Genomic DNA, 17,632 nt, shown 5'->3' with positions numbered 1-17,632 from the left:
ATCATATGGTTTGATTCAGTTCTGCCCTACAGATCACGCTGCTGGTGATCCTGCTGCTTTCCTCCCATGCAAGACATCATCTCTTTCATTAACATGACGTGATAAATTATGTAGCCCAAGACTGATGCAAAGCAGTGTGACAGACGTTGTATCAGAAAGAGTGACAAAAAATCTTGAGGGCAAAAAGGGGACCACCAGCTAAGAACAGCCTATTGCAGAGATAACGGTTTGTAAATGGTCTAAAATAAACATCAGCATGATGCAGTGATGTGGACTGGTCATGGTGTAGTGAAGTAGGACTGGCGCATCTGGTGCCCCCCATGATTTTGTCCTGCAGTTTCCTCTGAAGGTCACAGGAAGGCTGTTAAACAACAGACACACACACACACACACACACACTGTGGGTACTAAACCTAAACATTTGCCATCAGAGTGTGAACAAGCAGTGTCCTGAAGTTACCGTTCACATCGTATCCATGACTGCCTACTCTGTGACTCTGGCTTCTTATCTACCTCTGCTATATTTAAATGCCTTTTCACTTTCTCCGTGTGCTTGTAACTGGCTTGGAGATGTATCCCAACACAGATGGCAGCTGAAACCTGATGCCTGAAATGCAGCAGCATTCAAAATAATCAGCACTGGTTACACTACAAAGCAGTGGGTATTAAATACACTGCAAAGCATTTCTGCCCCTCTTGATATCTCAGCCAGCTTGAATTATGCAACTTACAAGTCATATGCTCGCCACCTCTGTGTGTGCCATTGACTGCTCTTTATGAATAGCACAAAATATAATTTTATCATGTATGGTGCAGCATGCAAAAACAACAAACAAACAAAAAATAACCTACAAGAAATTGCATTAATCACATATTTTAGATTTTTCTGCAGTTTTTCTTTAGGGATAAAAGAAGAACTATATCTATTTATCTTTTAAAGTGCGCACATAATAAGCAAACACTTTTCTAACGAAGAGCACCGATAACCACCATCAGTGCACTTTGATTCCTGTACAACTGATGGGCAGGACCGACTTCCTCTCACCATATGCACCTTTATTCAAATGAGGGAGCTGAGCTGGATGATATTGCCAGTCCTCAAAATTTAAGTTAGTTTGCAAAACAGATCCAAAAACAGCAGCTCACAATGTAGAAGATTAAACCCTGAACATAATCTGTCTAGATTTTACCTAAAAAAAAAAGCAAACCATATTTTAGTGTAAAAAGTTTCTTTAAAAACAAAAAGCACTTGTAGAACTAACCAAATTTGACCAGTCCCCTAAGAGTAAATCCTCTTTCTTTGTCCTCTGCCCACTTAAGCTGCTAGCGCTGCAAACCCTCTCTGTGGGCTGTGAAATGACAGATACAGCGGTTTGAACAGCATTTCTGTGAATCAGCGCTGTAGCCACTTTGTTTTGGTCTCTGTTTCATTCAGTCTTGCAGCCCGTCTGTGGGCTGTTCCTCTGTCTGCATTTGGGAACACACCAGTGACATTGTTGCACTCAGAGGAGCCTCAGTCTGGCACAACCAGCCGCTTTGACGACATGAACATTGTTTGGACGTCAACAGGCTCGTTGCTAAGTAACCCAGCCCCCTCCATCCCAAGTGTTCTGGCCGTATTACCTCCAGGGTTGTAAGGTAGAGTGTGTGTGTGTGTGTGTGTGTGTGCGTTTGTATGTGCATATATGTACTTGTAAGTTGCCTGTAGGTGTTAATTTGGAGATAGAAGAGATGGTGTATTGGATGATTTTTTTTTTTTTTGGTTTACTTTGTTACCACTTCGATGTGGGAGTGAAACCCAACATTCAAATATTTAGAAATACTGAGACTTCATCTGGTCCTCTTTGGTGTTAAATCTTGGTTTTTCTTTTTATTGTTACCTGCACGGTAAATAATCAGAAACAAAAGCCGGTCTCAACTCAAAACGTCAGCATAAAACAACTAAACAGCTACGACTACCAACCTACTGAAGGACAACGGCACAAGAGGAAATACCACCCTTCCACCCTTCAGCTAACAAGCAACGCACACGCACGCACACACACACACACACACACACACACGCCCACACGACAACATCAGTGGCGTGGGGGTGCACCGCTGTTGGTGTGAGCTGTTGTTTGGGAGGAAGGGGAGGCTGTGTGCGAGGAGGAAAGTGGATATGAATGGCGTGGAAGGGTTCAGGGAGTTCATGTGTGAGTGAGGGGCTCGGTCACCGAAACTGTCAGTGAGGGGTTCAAGGTCAGCAGGGCTAACAGAGGGAGAAAGACAACAAACAGGGGTCCAACATACACAAGTGGGCCTAAGGAGGGAAAAGGAAAAGATCACTTTTAGAAGTTAACATTTCAAAGATATGCAGGAAAAGCAGCACAAGTTTGTTAAGTGAAAAAAAAAATGCTGTTCCCAAGCAAAGCTGTGCTTATTTACCTTACATGTTTACACCTGCTTCCCATTATAAACATTATACATAAACGTTTAACCTCTCTTTGCGCTTGACAGACAGTAGTCAGCAACAGTAGTCTGCGTTCGCTCGACTGGTTAGTGTCAAAAATAATGACGTGAATTTCAAAATAAGTTATTTTTGCAGGATAATGAACACACGCTGCACAATAAAACAAACAATGCCACATACTGAGCTCATAAAAAGTACACTTGTAATTGGGCTTTTGCTCAACAGGAGCAGAAAATTTTGGTTATATGTACATCTCTGTTAAAATAAATATGAAGCAATAAGATTATGTCTATTGCACAGCACAGACAAACAGATGGGTGTGTGTGTGTGTGCTTCACGTGAGAGAAGTTACTTTGACACGCTGAACAGACCACACACACACACACACACACACACAATCAGTCGAGCATTCCCAGAGGCTGGAATGTGTTTTTGAGGGAGAGTGTGACAGAGGAAGTGTTAGTGAGGAAGGCTTGAAGGAAACAGTGGACAACCCCCCCCCCCCAAAAAAAAACATTACTGGTCTATCTGCACATAGATGAATCATTTTTATATTTTCATCAGTGAATGTGAATGCACAGCATATGTTTTATTTCTTTTTTCATTGTTGTTGTATTCATTTCACTTATATTGCTCCTCTATAACAAACTAAACAGAAACTTTATGGTTGAGGTTAGGGGCCCTTTGCAAAGGCAAGCACCAACCTCAGTATGCTACCTTTAAACTGAACCTGCACAGCCTTCCTTTCCTAACCAAATCCTCATCCTACCTTTAGAAAGTTCAGTGTTCAGCATTAGAAACAAGCACTGTGAGTTCATTTTATGAAAATTTGTAAACAAATTTTTAGTACATGGAAAACACCTAAAACCTAAAAGTCATTACTTTCCAAAGTATAATAAGGTAAGTCAACTTGTTTTGCATTGCATTTGATTTTGTTTTCCTAGTTTAATGTTTTGTTTTTATTGGAAAATTCAACTTGTGGTGCAGAGAATTAGAAATTTAATTGGCATTTGTTGTGTATCAGTGTGCACTACAACTGATGAATGCAACGAAACAAAATAAAAAAATTATACTTCAAACACTGTCAGCACCAAAATGCACTGCAACTCCGCTGTTTTGTGTTTTATTTCTACAGTCAATTCAAATAGTCACAGTTTCAAGGTAGACTCAAGGTAGATCCATGAAATCAAGACGTGCTTGTTATAATGCAGGTTGTTGTGAAAAAAGGTGTGTATTTGTAAATAAAATATATAAGAATTCTGGTCCTAAAACCTCTCCTGACACATCACAATAACTCCGATAAAGTTCTACAGAACCTGACTCAAGTTTTCTTTTATTTTGACCACCTTTTAAGTTTCCTTTCACAAATTAGTTTTCAAGAATTTCTTGAGTGGGCTATTTACTCTGTGTTCCAGCTGGAAGTAATCTGAGCAACAGATCTGAGCGTAAAGAGGCAGAAAGAGAGCCTGGCGATGGAGTGGGAGGGGAGGAGAGAAGGGGGAGAGGGCAAGGGGGAAGGGGGAGAGAGAGAGCTAAGCGGATGGGGGAAGGGCTGTTTGTGCATGCCTCAAATTCCTTAGGTGTTATCAGCATTGCCCGCTCCATGATTGTTCCTTTTGAGGAGTTGAAAAAAAAAAAAAAATACAGACTGTACGACATTGCAAAGCTTCCTCTCTGTTAGGAGACCTAAAGGGGAGGAGTCAAGATCTTTGAAGTCTGATACCGTCATTTTTGGCTTTGCTGTTCTTACATTGTTAAAATGAGCAAATACGTCGGGCTTTCTTTTGTCCTGCATTGTTAACAAAATAACTGGTCGAGATTGTAAAATCATGACTGTTTTTAATGGCGGATGATTATAGAAATTCTATAAAACAAAAAAATACATTGCAGTAGGGTTTTTTTTTCCAACTTTTTGAGGCGACAACAAGTTATTTAAATTCTTCACCTTTGCAAATATACTTATAAAATGAAAAGCCTTGCACTGCCTCCCCACCATATGATGTTTTCAGTCATTTATTCTGGTTTCGGACGTCCTCTTGTTTGCCCTCCACAGCAACCTTGAAGGATTACTGACATCCATAATGTGTCAAAGCACCCAAGAGCCCCCAGGATGTTTTGATCATTTTCAGCATTAAAGAGGCATTCGTGCAGGAGCAAAATTACTTGTTTCCTGTTTGGCGTCCTTCAGAATGAGCCGATGAATAGACAGGAACGATAAAGAAATAGCTTGAAATGTCTTTTTGTTGTTGTTGTATGCATTTGTGTGCACACAGTACTTCAGATTTAAGCCGTGACCCTGCCAACTACCCAAACACTGTAAACCTGCTAAACTGCCTTCATGACGTCTACAAGTGGATGTCACAGAATCCCCTGCAGCTAAATGCTGATAATCATCATGAGGCAAGATTGTACAAATACCCGAATACTGAACAGCCTTGGTTTTTCTCCCATTCTTTGACTCAGTAGTGCAGAAATCTCTGTCATTTTTGATCAAAACCTCATCTTCGACAAAGTAAATGTAAATTCAATATTTCAATCTGCTTTTAACAGAAATATTTCAAAGATTTTACGTACTTTATAACTTAGCAATTGGACTGCTGTAATACCTTCTCCAGCCCTCTCTTGCCTTTAGCTCATCCTAAACTCTGCTGCCAGGATTTTGACTCAGGCTGTAGCAAACATGCCCACATTACACTGATCTCGGCTGATTCCCTTCACTGGTTACCTGATTTTAAGATTTTACTGTTTACTTACAAAGCCACGAGAGACTTCGCCCCAAGTAAATGAAAAGAGCTTTTATTGCTTTATGTTCATTCCTGCTCCCTGAGATCCACAGAGGTGTAATTCTTGGTTCATCCAAGGTTTAGATTAATACACGGTGGTGATTGAGCCTCTGCACACGGGGCTCCTGCACTTTGGAGATCAGAACTGCAAATTCAGTTTCGTCTTTTGAATCACACCTTTTAAAACCCAAACTGCTTTTTTGTTGATCTTACAGTCTGACGTTTTAGTTTGTTTTAATCTGGTTGTGTTTTTTGTTTGTGTCCAGTTTTATGAGTGGTTCATTTCATTTCATTTGTGTTTTCTGATCTCTTTCTAATGTAAAGCACTTTGTAACCGAGTTTTTAAAGGTGCTGTGTAAATGAAGTCTATTATTAAACCGAAGTCTGTTATTGTTGTTGTTGTTGTCAGAAAATGGCTGCAATGAGTACTTCATACTAGGACACACACACACACAGGATATCATGCGGGAAATTTTGATTGACGAGGAAGTCCATCTGGCTCTGAAGCAAGGGAGGGAAGGACATAAGCACTGGCAAAGGAAGGGAGAGAGGGAGTGTTGAAGATGCGTTATGATGACGGTCTAAATCATGATGCGGTTTAGAGCATTATGAATGTGTGGGGTCAGATCTGTGTGAGTGTGTATACACAGGTGAGTTTTACCTGAAGTAAGTTGAAAATACCAGAAACTGATATCAATTCTGCCTTGATTGGTTGGACTAGAAACATCATGTATTTTAACAGTAACACAGAGTGAGAACCAACAGTGACCTGTTTCTCCTCTCTGAACATCAACCTGGCTTCCATCACAGCTGCAGTGAACTGGGTGGAGGTGCATCAAGGGCCTTAGCTGTGCATAAAAGGATGACGCATGAAATACTGGCTCCACTCATGACATAAACCAGATGAATTATGTTTTCACTTACTCCAACAATAAAGTCGCCCAGGAAAGAAACTCACCAGAGGGAGCAGGAGAGGTCTTCTAGCAGGAGACTAATAACCGGCAGTTCTCTGATATTTCAGGCTGATCCATCCCATGATGTGAAAATTAATCTCACAGGGAGGGGAATGACTTAGTTGGTGTCAGTCTTTTCAGAAAGAAGAAGAAGTAAGGAAGCTTTCCTGCTGCATAATGTTTCACACACATTGATACTTTACTTTAGTACTTGAAGTCTTGTCATGCTGGATATTGGGGACTATTATTCGACTGGTAGCAAAGTCTCACATCGTTTTACCTCATGTTATCTCTGTGCGGTTCAGCATTTTTCATTTATCATGATACTACAATTTGAAGGCTGTCTGGGGAAATTAAAATATCAAACAAGCACGGCAGCTGGGCTATAATGACTTGTTTGGCAATCTAGACTGCAATCTTGACTTAGAGAATGAATTTAATCCCTCAAAACTACAGAGTAACACGAGTCATTCAGCAGATAGAGTATGATGTTACAAGATGACGCTGCAGAGGCTCAGATCAATATACAAGAGCTACAAATGGAAAAGAAAATTGCCCAGAGATGAAAGAGGTCAGACATTAATGCTGTGCAAAATGTCAGAATAATGAAAGACGTGTATGTATCAGTGAGTCACTTTCTAATGAGTGCAGGGTCAAATATCAGTGTGAGCCATGAGAGCTGGTCTCTCCTCATATCTCTTTTGCACACACTTGAGCGCATGTGTGGGCACACACACACACACACACACACACATACACCTTATTAGAGGAGAAAAGAGGAAGTAAAACAAAAAATAATCACGACCCTGAGAGGTGCATCCATGTCTGCTTTGCAGCCCATTTAACATCCTCAATTTTCATTGTGAAGATGCTGTCAGGCTACCACTTGATAGATTAGAATGAGAAATTAATTTTAAAAAATGCTGTCAGCAACAGAGGATGTTGCTTATAATGAGATAAATTTGTCCTTTTAATTGCTTTGCTCTCTTTTTGCTGCTTTATTCTCTGTCATTACTTCACATATTTTCAGAAGCAAAGAGATTCTGGTTTTGAAAATATGTGAAAGAGGGGCATGAATGTAGTTCACATATTGTTTTAAATCTGCACAAGACTGATGACTGACCTTTGAATATTAGATCAAAATGAGGAAGAGGCATTTGCAGTAAGGCCCGGACAGCTTTCTGTCAGGACGACTTTCATCTGTGTTATGCTCCCATCTGCTGGCAGATCATGCTAAATGCTTGGTCATGCCTGGCTGACACAAATCAGTGCTTTAACTCTGATGAGCTGAAAATGTCTGAAAATACAAAAGTATTACTGACTGATCACGTGCCTAGTAATGGTTCAGTGTGTGTTCTATATCCTTGAAAAATAAATTAATGCTTTTAGTCAGTGGCTCCCAGCTTTTTTTGCTTTTGACCCCACAAGATGAAGTCATGTCTACTTGTGATACGGGCTGCATGTTCATGAGTTGTCGGCAGTTTTCCCCTCTCATATTTGTTTCATTTGAATAATGTTTGGACGTGTGAAAAAGGTCAAATATATACAATATTTTACAAGCAATGATTTGTTTGCAAATGATGAAATAATGGAAACATAAATTGTGATATGTGTGACAGAATGTTGTATTTTATTATCTTCTAGCCTCATAATCATCCTGTAAGCCCTCGGACTGATGTAGTAAACGCTTGTCAGGGTTAAGGATTGCCAGGCTGGGAACCACAAATCATACATTCACATCAACACATTCATCATAAACATTGGACTCATGAATCTTCATAAAGATAAAACAAGGACTACAAATACTGACATTGCAGGGTGAGTGATAGACTCTTATCTTAGATGAGGCATTTGTTTTTTTAAAAAAATATATATATATAGATATTTGATTCAGTCTTTATTCCTCATCTTCTTCAGTGTCTCTGAAGTCTCTCTCCTCGTCGATATGACTCAACAACGGGCTGAAATGCTCAATATGCAATAAATATTTGTAGCCTGTCTGATTATATGCCAAAGATAATGAAAATGAAACACTGAACACCTCAGCCGTGTGACTTATTAAAGTGGCATCATCAAATTCTCATTCACTGGTGGAAGTGACCAGAAACAAGAAACTTCAGTGAAAATCCAGCAAATGGTACCACCTTCCATAGAATTACGTCAAACTCCCCCATGTGAAGCACACATGTGTGTCTGTGGCTTGTGTGTGTGTGTGTGTGTGTTTGATGTCTATGAAGTCTGAGTTTCTTTTATGCATTTATTTTGAAAGTCTTTGAAGATGTGTCTTTCCTTTTTCTTCTACCAGATGTCTGTTTTCACTTAAGTTAGGATTGCGCAAAAGCTTTTGGTATGAGAACATTTTTGGGCTAGAAATCAACATTTGATAGTTTAGGAATCGGTGCTGTGTGACTTGCTGCCCCTCCAGTCTCGACAAGCACCTCAAGAGAACTGAGGAAACAAGTGGCAGTCCTGGTTAAATTAAAACACAACATTTTTTCTTGTTTAAAGTGGCTTCTTGTCTTATTACATTTGTAAAATTTTTACAAACTCATTTCAGAAAATGCAAGGGTTTTTTCCAAAGAGCAGTTTTTTTCTTTAAGCTGCCTGCAAAGTATGAGCTCAGTAAATATAAAACGGTGGTGACGCCCTGCAATCAAGAGAAGATTGTTGAGATTATATTTCCTCAAAACAACTTGGTTAAGTGTTTTCCTGGATATTGTTTGTGTGTGACTCATTTTTCTCTTTTACAGTTTATGTAAGAAAAAATGGTGGAAAAAAAGTTACAAAAAAAAAACCCTCGGAAAACAAAGGCCTTATTGTACTTTGAAATGTGAACTGGCACAGAAGATCCGTTAGGTGTCAGTGTTGTGCAGCGATTCACTGACAGGTCCTGGTTGCTGTGATGCTCGCTGCTGCAGTACACCAGTTGGCATTAACACTCTGAAGTGATGGATAAATAGTAGGAATTCAAAACTGCCAAAAAGTATATGTCAAATGTGCATGATAAGGATGCATTTGTGGTTATATGTAAATATGTGTATATGTGTGTGTGGGGGGGCGGGGGGGCTCTCTGTGTAGGATAATCTGGTATACTATTGCAAATGTTTTCTTAAACATATTTATATGATTTGACTACTCACTTACAGATCCACCACCGTGATTATTTCTGATGGGTTGTGCCAAATATTTCCTATTTTACAATGAAATGGCAAGCGTGAAATTGTATGCAGAAACAAACTAGTAAATCTCTGAGATGTTAAGACTGAAAGATCACACACAAAAAGTCTCAACTTTAACATCACTCATTTCTGACTTCAGCTGGTATTAAGACAAGACAGCAGACATTTGAGGCAGGTTTTAAACACCTCGTGTGTTTTTGAGAGTCCTTGTCCTGTTATAGTTATACTGAACATGAGCTTGCACAATTTGTGATATTTTATGCTGCATTACATGATTTTACTGTTTTGAGAGGTGACAACACGTCTTCAAGACCCAAGGCCAGCAACTGGGATGTGACTTAAGGCTTGAGTGTTGAGAAAGCAAAAATGACAAAAAACAAAATGAAACTATAAAATTTTATACATGCATTTCATCTATAGAGAGGGTGATTTGAAAATTTTTTTTGGGGGGGATGTATTGTTTTTGGTTATGGAAGTCTTGTTATATAAAAATAATAGAGTCAACACAAGCATAACGGTCTGCTAGCAGAATGTGATCTTGACTGTGAGCATCTAAGAATTCTTCCAAGATTTTGCAAAAGTTCTCATTATAAGGCTGATAGGGCCCCCTATTAGCACAATCCCACTTTGGCCTGAATGGAAATATGACCAGTAAAGGCAAAACACAGTCTGCCTTTCTGTAGTTTTATTAATTTGGTCTCTGTGGATCGAGCAATGTTTTACTTTACGATTAGCGATTTAATTCCTCGGTTCACTTGGGATTCACTTTAAAACTGCAAGATTTATAGAACTATAATCAAAGCAATTCAATTAATTCAAGCCTCCTATGATTCCCTATTTAGTCAAATGCTCGCACATACACCTTATGCACACCTGACTATTTCAGCACAAAGTCTTAAACACTTGTCTTTGGTAGAATAAGTTCTGCATCTGTGGACTTTTTGTGAATTCATCAAATCATCCAAGAATTGCCTCAAGTTAAGCCTGTTACCTACTTTTTATACTCTTTGCACACAGGTGACCATATTGCATGTCATCATTTACTGTAACTGACTTTCATCTTCACCTGTACCCTGCAGCAACAAGCAGCTTGTACAGGATGGATGCTGAGCAATGTTCAGTCCAAAATATCATTAGCAGCCTGGAGGGTCTGTAGACTCCTGCCAGGAATTTTAACAGGGCACTGCAACTGTGGCAGCAGAGTAGTCTGTGGAGAAGCTTCTCTGTGTGTGAAAGCATTTTTCCAGTGGGTTCACATAGGCTAATTGAGAGCCATACCTTATGCCAGGATTTGTGACTGGGTTGGAAAGCTGTTCACAGAAGGGCTGGACCTGCTGTGTTGGACAAACTAGAAAGCCTCAGTCTTTGAGTTGTTCATTGAGAGGATCTGAACCTCATTAATCTTGTCCCCTCAAAGGTGAAAGGATCTGTGTGAAGGCTGAGCTGGGATTTCTCAGTTTGTGTGTACAACTAGATATTGTCAGCACAGCAGTTGAAAATCATGCATGAAAAACAAAATCAGGGCATTTCTGCCACATGGACAGGAAGTAAGGTTTGTTTGTCTAGGAGCCAGAAACTGCCAAGAAACGTAGGAGAGTGTAATGGTTTTCAATGTCAAATGCAGCACTTGAGGCAGAAGACTCATGAGGGCTGAGCTGCCTTTCACACTGCCTTTTATGACCCTGGCCGGTGGTTTCTCAATGCTGTGGGAAATAAGTCCACTGATGGCAGGACTCGGTGTTCAGTTTGTGGGAGCGGTATTGCTGTCTTACATGCTCAACTTATCTCTGCTCTACATATGCTTACTCAATCGCCTCAGTACTCTTCATGTTACAAAATATCACCAGTACAAATATAAAAAAAAAATCCAAAATACTATATGCTCATCAAAGAAAATATCCTCAACAAAAGATAAGATAATAAGCGCCTGACTTGATCCTATAGTGTATTCCAAAACACGCCATCTTGCAGTGCTAATGATTGGGAAGCCAGTGAGGGATCACATGTGTGTTGCTGCGCCGGAAACCCAAACAGGCTGTTTACAACATCTGCACAGACGAGGCAGGGAGGGATCTCTCTTGCGTGATCATCAAGCTCCTTAGATCTTCCACGAAGCTCCTCGCTGGTAGCACATGTCTGTCTACTCCTTCCTTGAGTCAATTTTTGTTTCTTGGATTCTCATTGTAAAATCATCTGCATCAAAATGGGCCACCAAAGCTTCCTCCAAATGTCACCTAGTTGCATTTTTGCTATTAATCTGCATGCTGGGTAATAGTTTTGGTTCTCCTGAGACTGGGAGCAGGATTTTCTGGTGATACAATTCTGAGTCCTCTGCAGGAGTTTCATATCATTTGGGGAGGTGTTATAGATTCACCCAGAATCTGGTCCTCTGACAGCCACATGAAGGAGACAATCCCAGAAGTGGCAATCAATCAAGACTGCTGCTTCACATTATAGTGTCTTATTAAGAATTCATAAGTCATTTAAGTTAAATGGATCCAAAGCTACCTAAAATATTACTGCAAAATGGAATAGTAAATGACAAAATAAAATACATATTAAATGAAGTGTGTGCCTTCTACATTTCATTTCAAAATGATGTTACATTTTGAATACGGGAAATGGTTTCCTTATTTTTTTTTTCTTCCTCCATTGGGAAGCAGTACAGTCTTATGAGAGCTTGATTCAAATATTTCACCATAAATTAATACGATGTTTTATTTTCTTGTGCGAGTGTGTCGTTATGTCATCAACGTGAACGCAACAAACAAAGTTGTGAAGTAGGCTACAATGGAAGAAAAATAATAAATCCCATGCATGAGCACTAAATAATTAAAACCCGAGCAGTGTTGCAGTAAGTTTGGTGCGGTCTGATGGAGGTGGATGGTGGGGTGTCGGGTGCGGGAGAGAGAGAGAGGGAGAGAGGGAGAGGGGGAGAGAGAAAGAGGGGAGGGCCGGCCGAGCTGCTGCCGCTGAGACGTCACTCAGACCGCTGGCAGACGGAGCTCCGGGCTTCAGGCTCAATCTGTGGTCAGCAGCAGAGGTGGTGGGGAGGAGAGCAACATTTGATCCACTTCTTTATTTCCTCCTGTGGCTTCTTCGGTGAGGCAGGGAGAACAAAAGACGGACAACTGCATGATTAGAGGCGCCAGCTCCCCTTCATCTCGACTGCAAGCCAGGCTAGCTTGATGCTCAGTTCAGCCTGCTAGCCTTTGTGGCAGGGCTGTCCATGCATCCAAGGAGCCCCTAAGCAACCCCGGGCTGGGAGAAGCCTCGGATTTTTCTTTTCTCTCTCTTTTGTTTTTGTCTTGACAATATCCTGCGAGTGAGCATCCTTGTCAGCTTCACTGCGCACCCAGAAAGCGGATTTCCAGTGAGGAGCATCATCGCCTGGGCACGGTTTACACGTCGTCGCCTGTCTGCAACCTCCGGCTTGACAGGACCAAGAGGCGATTGATGACTTATACCCTTTCAAGATAGGCGACAATGTTGCGCACCACGGCCAACATGCTGGCAACAGGATTGCTTTTCTTGGGATTGTTGCACAGTTTGGAAGTAATCGCTCCTGGAAGGGCTATTGATGGTAAGCTGAGCTGCTTTCAGGAGAGACTTGTATGAAAACGCGTAGGAGAAAAAAAGAAGTGTGTGTGCACGTTGATTATCGCAGGGTTTATTGTGTTTTAGTGTCTGCATGCAAAAAGACCAGTCTGTGCCCTGAGGAGGAGGAGGGGGGGGGGACTGCTCGATTGAGCGAAGCAACGTGGAGGGGATGAAACCGAGGCGAGACAATTAAAGCGGTCTTTTGTTTTCCGTCTCCCGGTGCCACATGTGAAGATTGCAGTGTCACAGCAGTGATCGCACATTTCTTTCTGCCCTCCGCTGGAAACTGGCGCTCTATCGCGTTTGCACCGACGTCCTCTGATGAAACTGTAGCACAGGCCCTGATACCTGTTTAAACCACTTGTTTACAGATCGATGCGTTCATTTTTTTCCCTTTCTTGTTTGGAAATGAAAAAGCAGTCACAATATAGTAGTTTCGATTACTTCAGTGACAGAAAGACAAATCTGTGATCGGTGTCGTGTTTTGTTTTATTATTATTTTTTAAAAATAGACCAACCTTCTGCGGAGCTGTTGTGTATCTAATGTGTCTGGGCTTCAGTCAGTTCACGTTTCCAGCAGATTTATTTTTTACCGTGAGGCGCGCTGTTATGATGACAGCAGTCTTTAATCAAACAACACTGATATTTTTTAATCACAGCGCAAATTAAAATGTCTGTGGTTTTTCCTCTCTCGTTGTTTTTGACGCTGTGGCGATGCCTTTTAAGAACAACAGACCCATTTCTGTTCATTATATGTCATCGGTGCACGTACTTTCACCCTCCCGATGTGTAAAGTCAGGTGTTAAGTGCTGCCATCAACAGGCATTTGTAGCACTGCTGCGTCATTGTTGTGCATGGAGTGTGATGAGTCTATCACCTGGACTGCACAGGCCAGGATTCCTGAACGCCAGCAGTCATATCGTGATCCGCAACAGCTCCTCCTACGACCTTGTGAACACACACACACACACACACACACACACCTTCACAGACTGGAACAACTTCTGGAAACTATTAAGCCCCACAGTCCCACTCATGTGCTCCTCTGTTTGGTAAGAGAGGAAAAGGGCGTTATCAGAGAGGAGCTGGTTCAGACGGATTTGTTCAGCTCTTTGCAGGTGAAAAGAGAATGAGAGTTTCCCTTTGTGAAGATCTAATGCCTCACATTAATCCCAGGAAGGTCTGAAATGTGAATGAATGCTGAGCTCCTAAGAATATTTTTAGGTGACTTTTGACTGGTAGGAAATTTTTTTTCCCATAAGGAGCCACTTGCTCCTGTAGAACTAATTAGGGTTCTGCGTTTGACATTTCATTAAATTCAAGCAGATTTTAACACGCGTGACTGATTTAAACCAGAGCTTCTTTCTGCGAGATTCATCATCAAGCCATAAATGCTTCCCCCTGCCTTTGAAGTCATCTCTTTGCACTTGGCAATCCAGCACTGTGAGGTTCTTAGGGAGCAAAATCCATATAAATTACCACCTTGGAGAGAGACTTGGATAGCCTGCAATCACCTGCAGTTTCTCCCTCCTCCTCAGTCTACAGCAACAGCTGAGAAAAATCCTCACTTAAAAACAAACAGTTTCTGCCTCAATGCACTGTTATTGTTTTAGTGAAATTTCCCTCCCCATCACTCCTAGTGCTTTGATTTGATGAGTCAGCCTTGTGCAGAGGAGATCGCCGAACCTGGGCTTTACTTGAAAACCCACTGGGATGCAGAGGCTGCTGTGCTTCAGAGCCTCTCTAAGAAACCCACTGAAATTTGTTTCACAGTTGATGTGGCTCATAGATTAATCAGACAGACTGAATGTGAGATTTGCCTAATAACTTGGAGTTTTTCTTTTGACACCAGCCTTATCAAACCTTAGCCAACATGACATATGTTGTATGGGAAGCTAGACTGCATGTCACCCCCTATTAAGCATAGCTAAATTGCTTTTTTAACCCCTTTAATTGCCTTTATAATTTGTGAAGGTCCTTTGAACTACATATGTTAACGTTAAAAGTTTTTCAGACTTGCTTGGAACTTTCATTTTTCGTTTTCTAGACCTCTAAAGGTTCTCACTTCCTCTCTCTCTTTCTTAGTATTGTAGCCAGAGCAAAGAACTTGGGCCACCAACAAACCCTGAGTTTAATTGGGCCTAAACTGCTCTTTGTCTCCCAGAGGGGACCTCCACGAACAGTCTCAAATTGTTCAGAAGGCTCTGCTAATTGGGGGCCCGGTAGAAAAGGCCTTAATGAAAGAATTCACATCATTTCCCTCTTCTGTAATGTCATTGCAAAATGAGATCACTGGTCCTCAGAAATGGACAGTGCTGTCTCCCAATGTTTAAAGTGGTAAACACGTTACACAGAGAATAAAAATGGAGAAACGTATTTGAAATTGTGTCACAGAGGATAGCTGGAATCATTTCAATTAAAATGATTCATCTGAAATTCCTGGTTCCTCATTTCACATTTCCTGATTTTGCCATTTTCCTCCCTTAAATCTTCAGCTAGGTTTAAAACACATCCTTGAGTAGAAATAGCCCAAGCTCCTTTCTTCTTAATTGAGACTCCTTCCAGTGTCTCTTCTCTTCTTCTGGCACTTTTCCCCTGCTGTAACATTTGGTGGAGGTCTGGCCCAGCATTTGGCTGTTACTGGTGTGATATTCCCACACAAAGACATCAACAAGGCCAAAAGGTTACCACTCCACTGTTTACTGACAACTGAGGGCAACATGGATAAGAGAGTACATTTGCTAGGCCCTTGTTGTTTTTGTCCTCATGTCGCTTAAGTAATGTTTAAAAGTGCATGTAAAAAGATGAGGGTGAGTGACATGGAATAACTGAAAGAGTGTTGGTTGGTTGCTGGCTAAATACATTGCATGACAATCTGAGAATCACGTTCAGTACTTTGGTCAGCAGCTAGGTTTATGTGGCTGGAATAATGAACTTCTGTACTGCTGAAGCTATCAGTATCCAACTGACACTAGAATTATCGCGCAGTAAGAACTGACAATAAAACTGTGTCATACCTCATGTGAAACCTTACTGTAGGCATTCATTTGTAAGGTGCTCTGCCAGTCAAAGTGGTTCATTTTCCAGCTGAAATTACCAGGTGCTTGTGTGCATTATTGAAGCACAGTGTTTTTTTCAGCTGATATGCTTTGGCTGCTCTGCTATTTAATATCGGTTATTGTACGTGTTGTACGTAGGGTTGTGATGGTTTGGATTTTTTTCCTGTGGTGAAAGAGCGTTGTATCGGTGGTGTGTTCCTGACTTGTTGATCGGTCAGAGGTTGACTGGGCATGTGTGACTGCTCTGATCTCAAATGCGGGTGTGCAGTGTAATAACTTGAGATTGGCCCTACAGAAAAATTTGCAGTGACGGTGGTAATGAGCTCAACCCCACAGTAAGCGTCACGTGACCAATATTTGGTGACATGGTTATCGTCACTACAATGATGCAAGTACCTAATTTCACAGAAAGTTTGGGTTAGCAACAAATACTGAATGTAAAAATGTTGGCCCAAGGTAGTGTGCTTATACTCAGAGACTGATTTCAAGAATTTTCCTTTTCATTCATTCTTTTTCATTATTGTTAAAATAAATCAAGAAATATGCTGTACAGTCACAGTAAGATGTTCTGTTTGTGAAAATCTTTATTTCCTTTTTTATGTCCTTTTCAGCTTTTTGTTCGGAGGTAGAGGACAGGATTCACAGCACTCTTACATCTATTTGTCCAATATATATCTTGCCAACAGCCACTTAAGATAGCTTAATGTAAAGACGGGAAGGTGTCAAAATCCACCTTCCAGCAACAACTAAGGCAACCAGTGGAAAATCCAGTAAGTCACTGTTCCCTGCCAAGGAATAGTTCTGCACATATCCCCTAGTAAAATGACAAAGTTTGGTTTTTACACTTTGGTTTTTGTACAGATTAAACAATTGGGGCTAGCAGTTTACCCCCTTTTCCAGTTTTTACGCTAAGTTAAGCTAACCAGCTGCTGACTCCAGCTTTCTGGTGAATGCACAGATATGAGATTGGTATCAATCTTCTCATCTAACTTTGAGCAACACACCGAATAAACATGTTTTGAAAGAAGTTTGACTTTTTTTTTTTTTTTTTTAACAAATGATCTCATATCAGAAATTAAAAATGTTCATAAAAGGAGACTTTTTGTGTCTGAAAACACTACAGAAGTCTTTCAAAAGCTGGCATGTGTTTTCGCCAGGCTTGTCAGGCCAGCCCTGTGACCCACTTTAGAGTTGTGATTGAGATACACTATCTAGATGGAGCTATTTAAGGATAGGAGATAGAACACAGTCTCAGGAGGCCCTCTGAAGAAATATGAGCAGAATCCTGGTAGGGGGTATCATGAACATGCACATATATATCTGTAATACATTATCCTGCAACTTTTTACACCATAGCTATCAGTGTGTGAAGGTAAGAAGAGAAAAAATGTAAAGCCCTCTCTGTACCAGCCTGGGAATGATTTGTTTAAGAGATCATACTACCAAATGCTTGATAATTCAGCTGATGATTTAGATCTGTATGTGCAAGAGTGCATTTGAAAGAGGCAGAAAACGTTGTATGTGTCATAAGAAAGTTCATTAGTGAAGATGCTGGTGTCACTGGGCAGCGGTCCTTCACATATAGAGGTGTAAATAGGATCAGGAT

The 17,632-nt window shown here is 40.8% G+C and overlaps 1 protein-coding gene across 2 annotated transcripts in view; it reads left to right on the top strand.

Moving 5' to 3' along the window:
- The first annotated feature begins 12,318 nt into the window (after positions 1 to 12,318).
- The window catches only part of LOC124056509 (low-density lipoprotein receptor-related protein 1-like), an 81,625-nt gene continuing 76,311 nt past the window's right edge, over positions 12,319 to 17,632 (top strand). For both annotated transcript variants that reach the window (XM_046384006.1, XM_046384005.1), the window contains exon 1: positions 12,319 to 12,950. In XM_046384006.1, coding sequence (XP_046239962.1) covers positions 12,854 to 12,950 — 97 coding nt within the window. In that variant the 5' untranslated portion in view covers positions 12,319 to 12,853. The remainder of the gene's footprint in view (positions 12,951 to 17,632) is intronic.

The sequence above is a fragment of the Scatophagus argus genome, chromosome 3 (genome assembly GCF_020382885.2).
Source record: "Scatophagus argus isolate fScaArg1 chromosome 3, fScaArg1.pri, whole genome shotgun sequence".
Lineage (NCBI taxonomy): Eukaryota > Metazoa > Chordata > Actinopteri > Scatophagidae > Scatophagus > Scatophagus argus.
The sequence above is the reverse complement of the archived record's forward strand: the minus strand, read 5'-3'. Positions and strand labels throughout refer to the sequence as shown.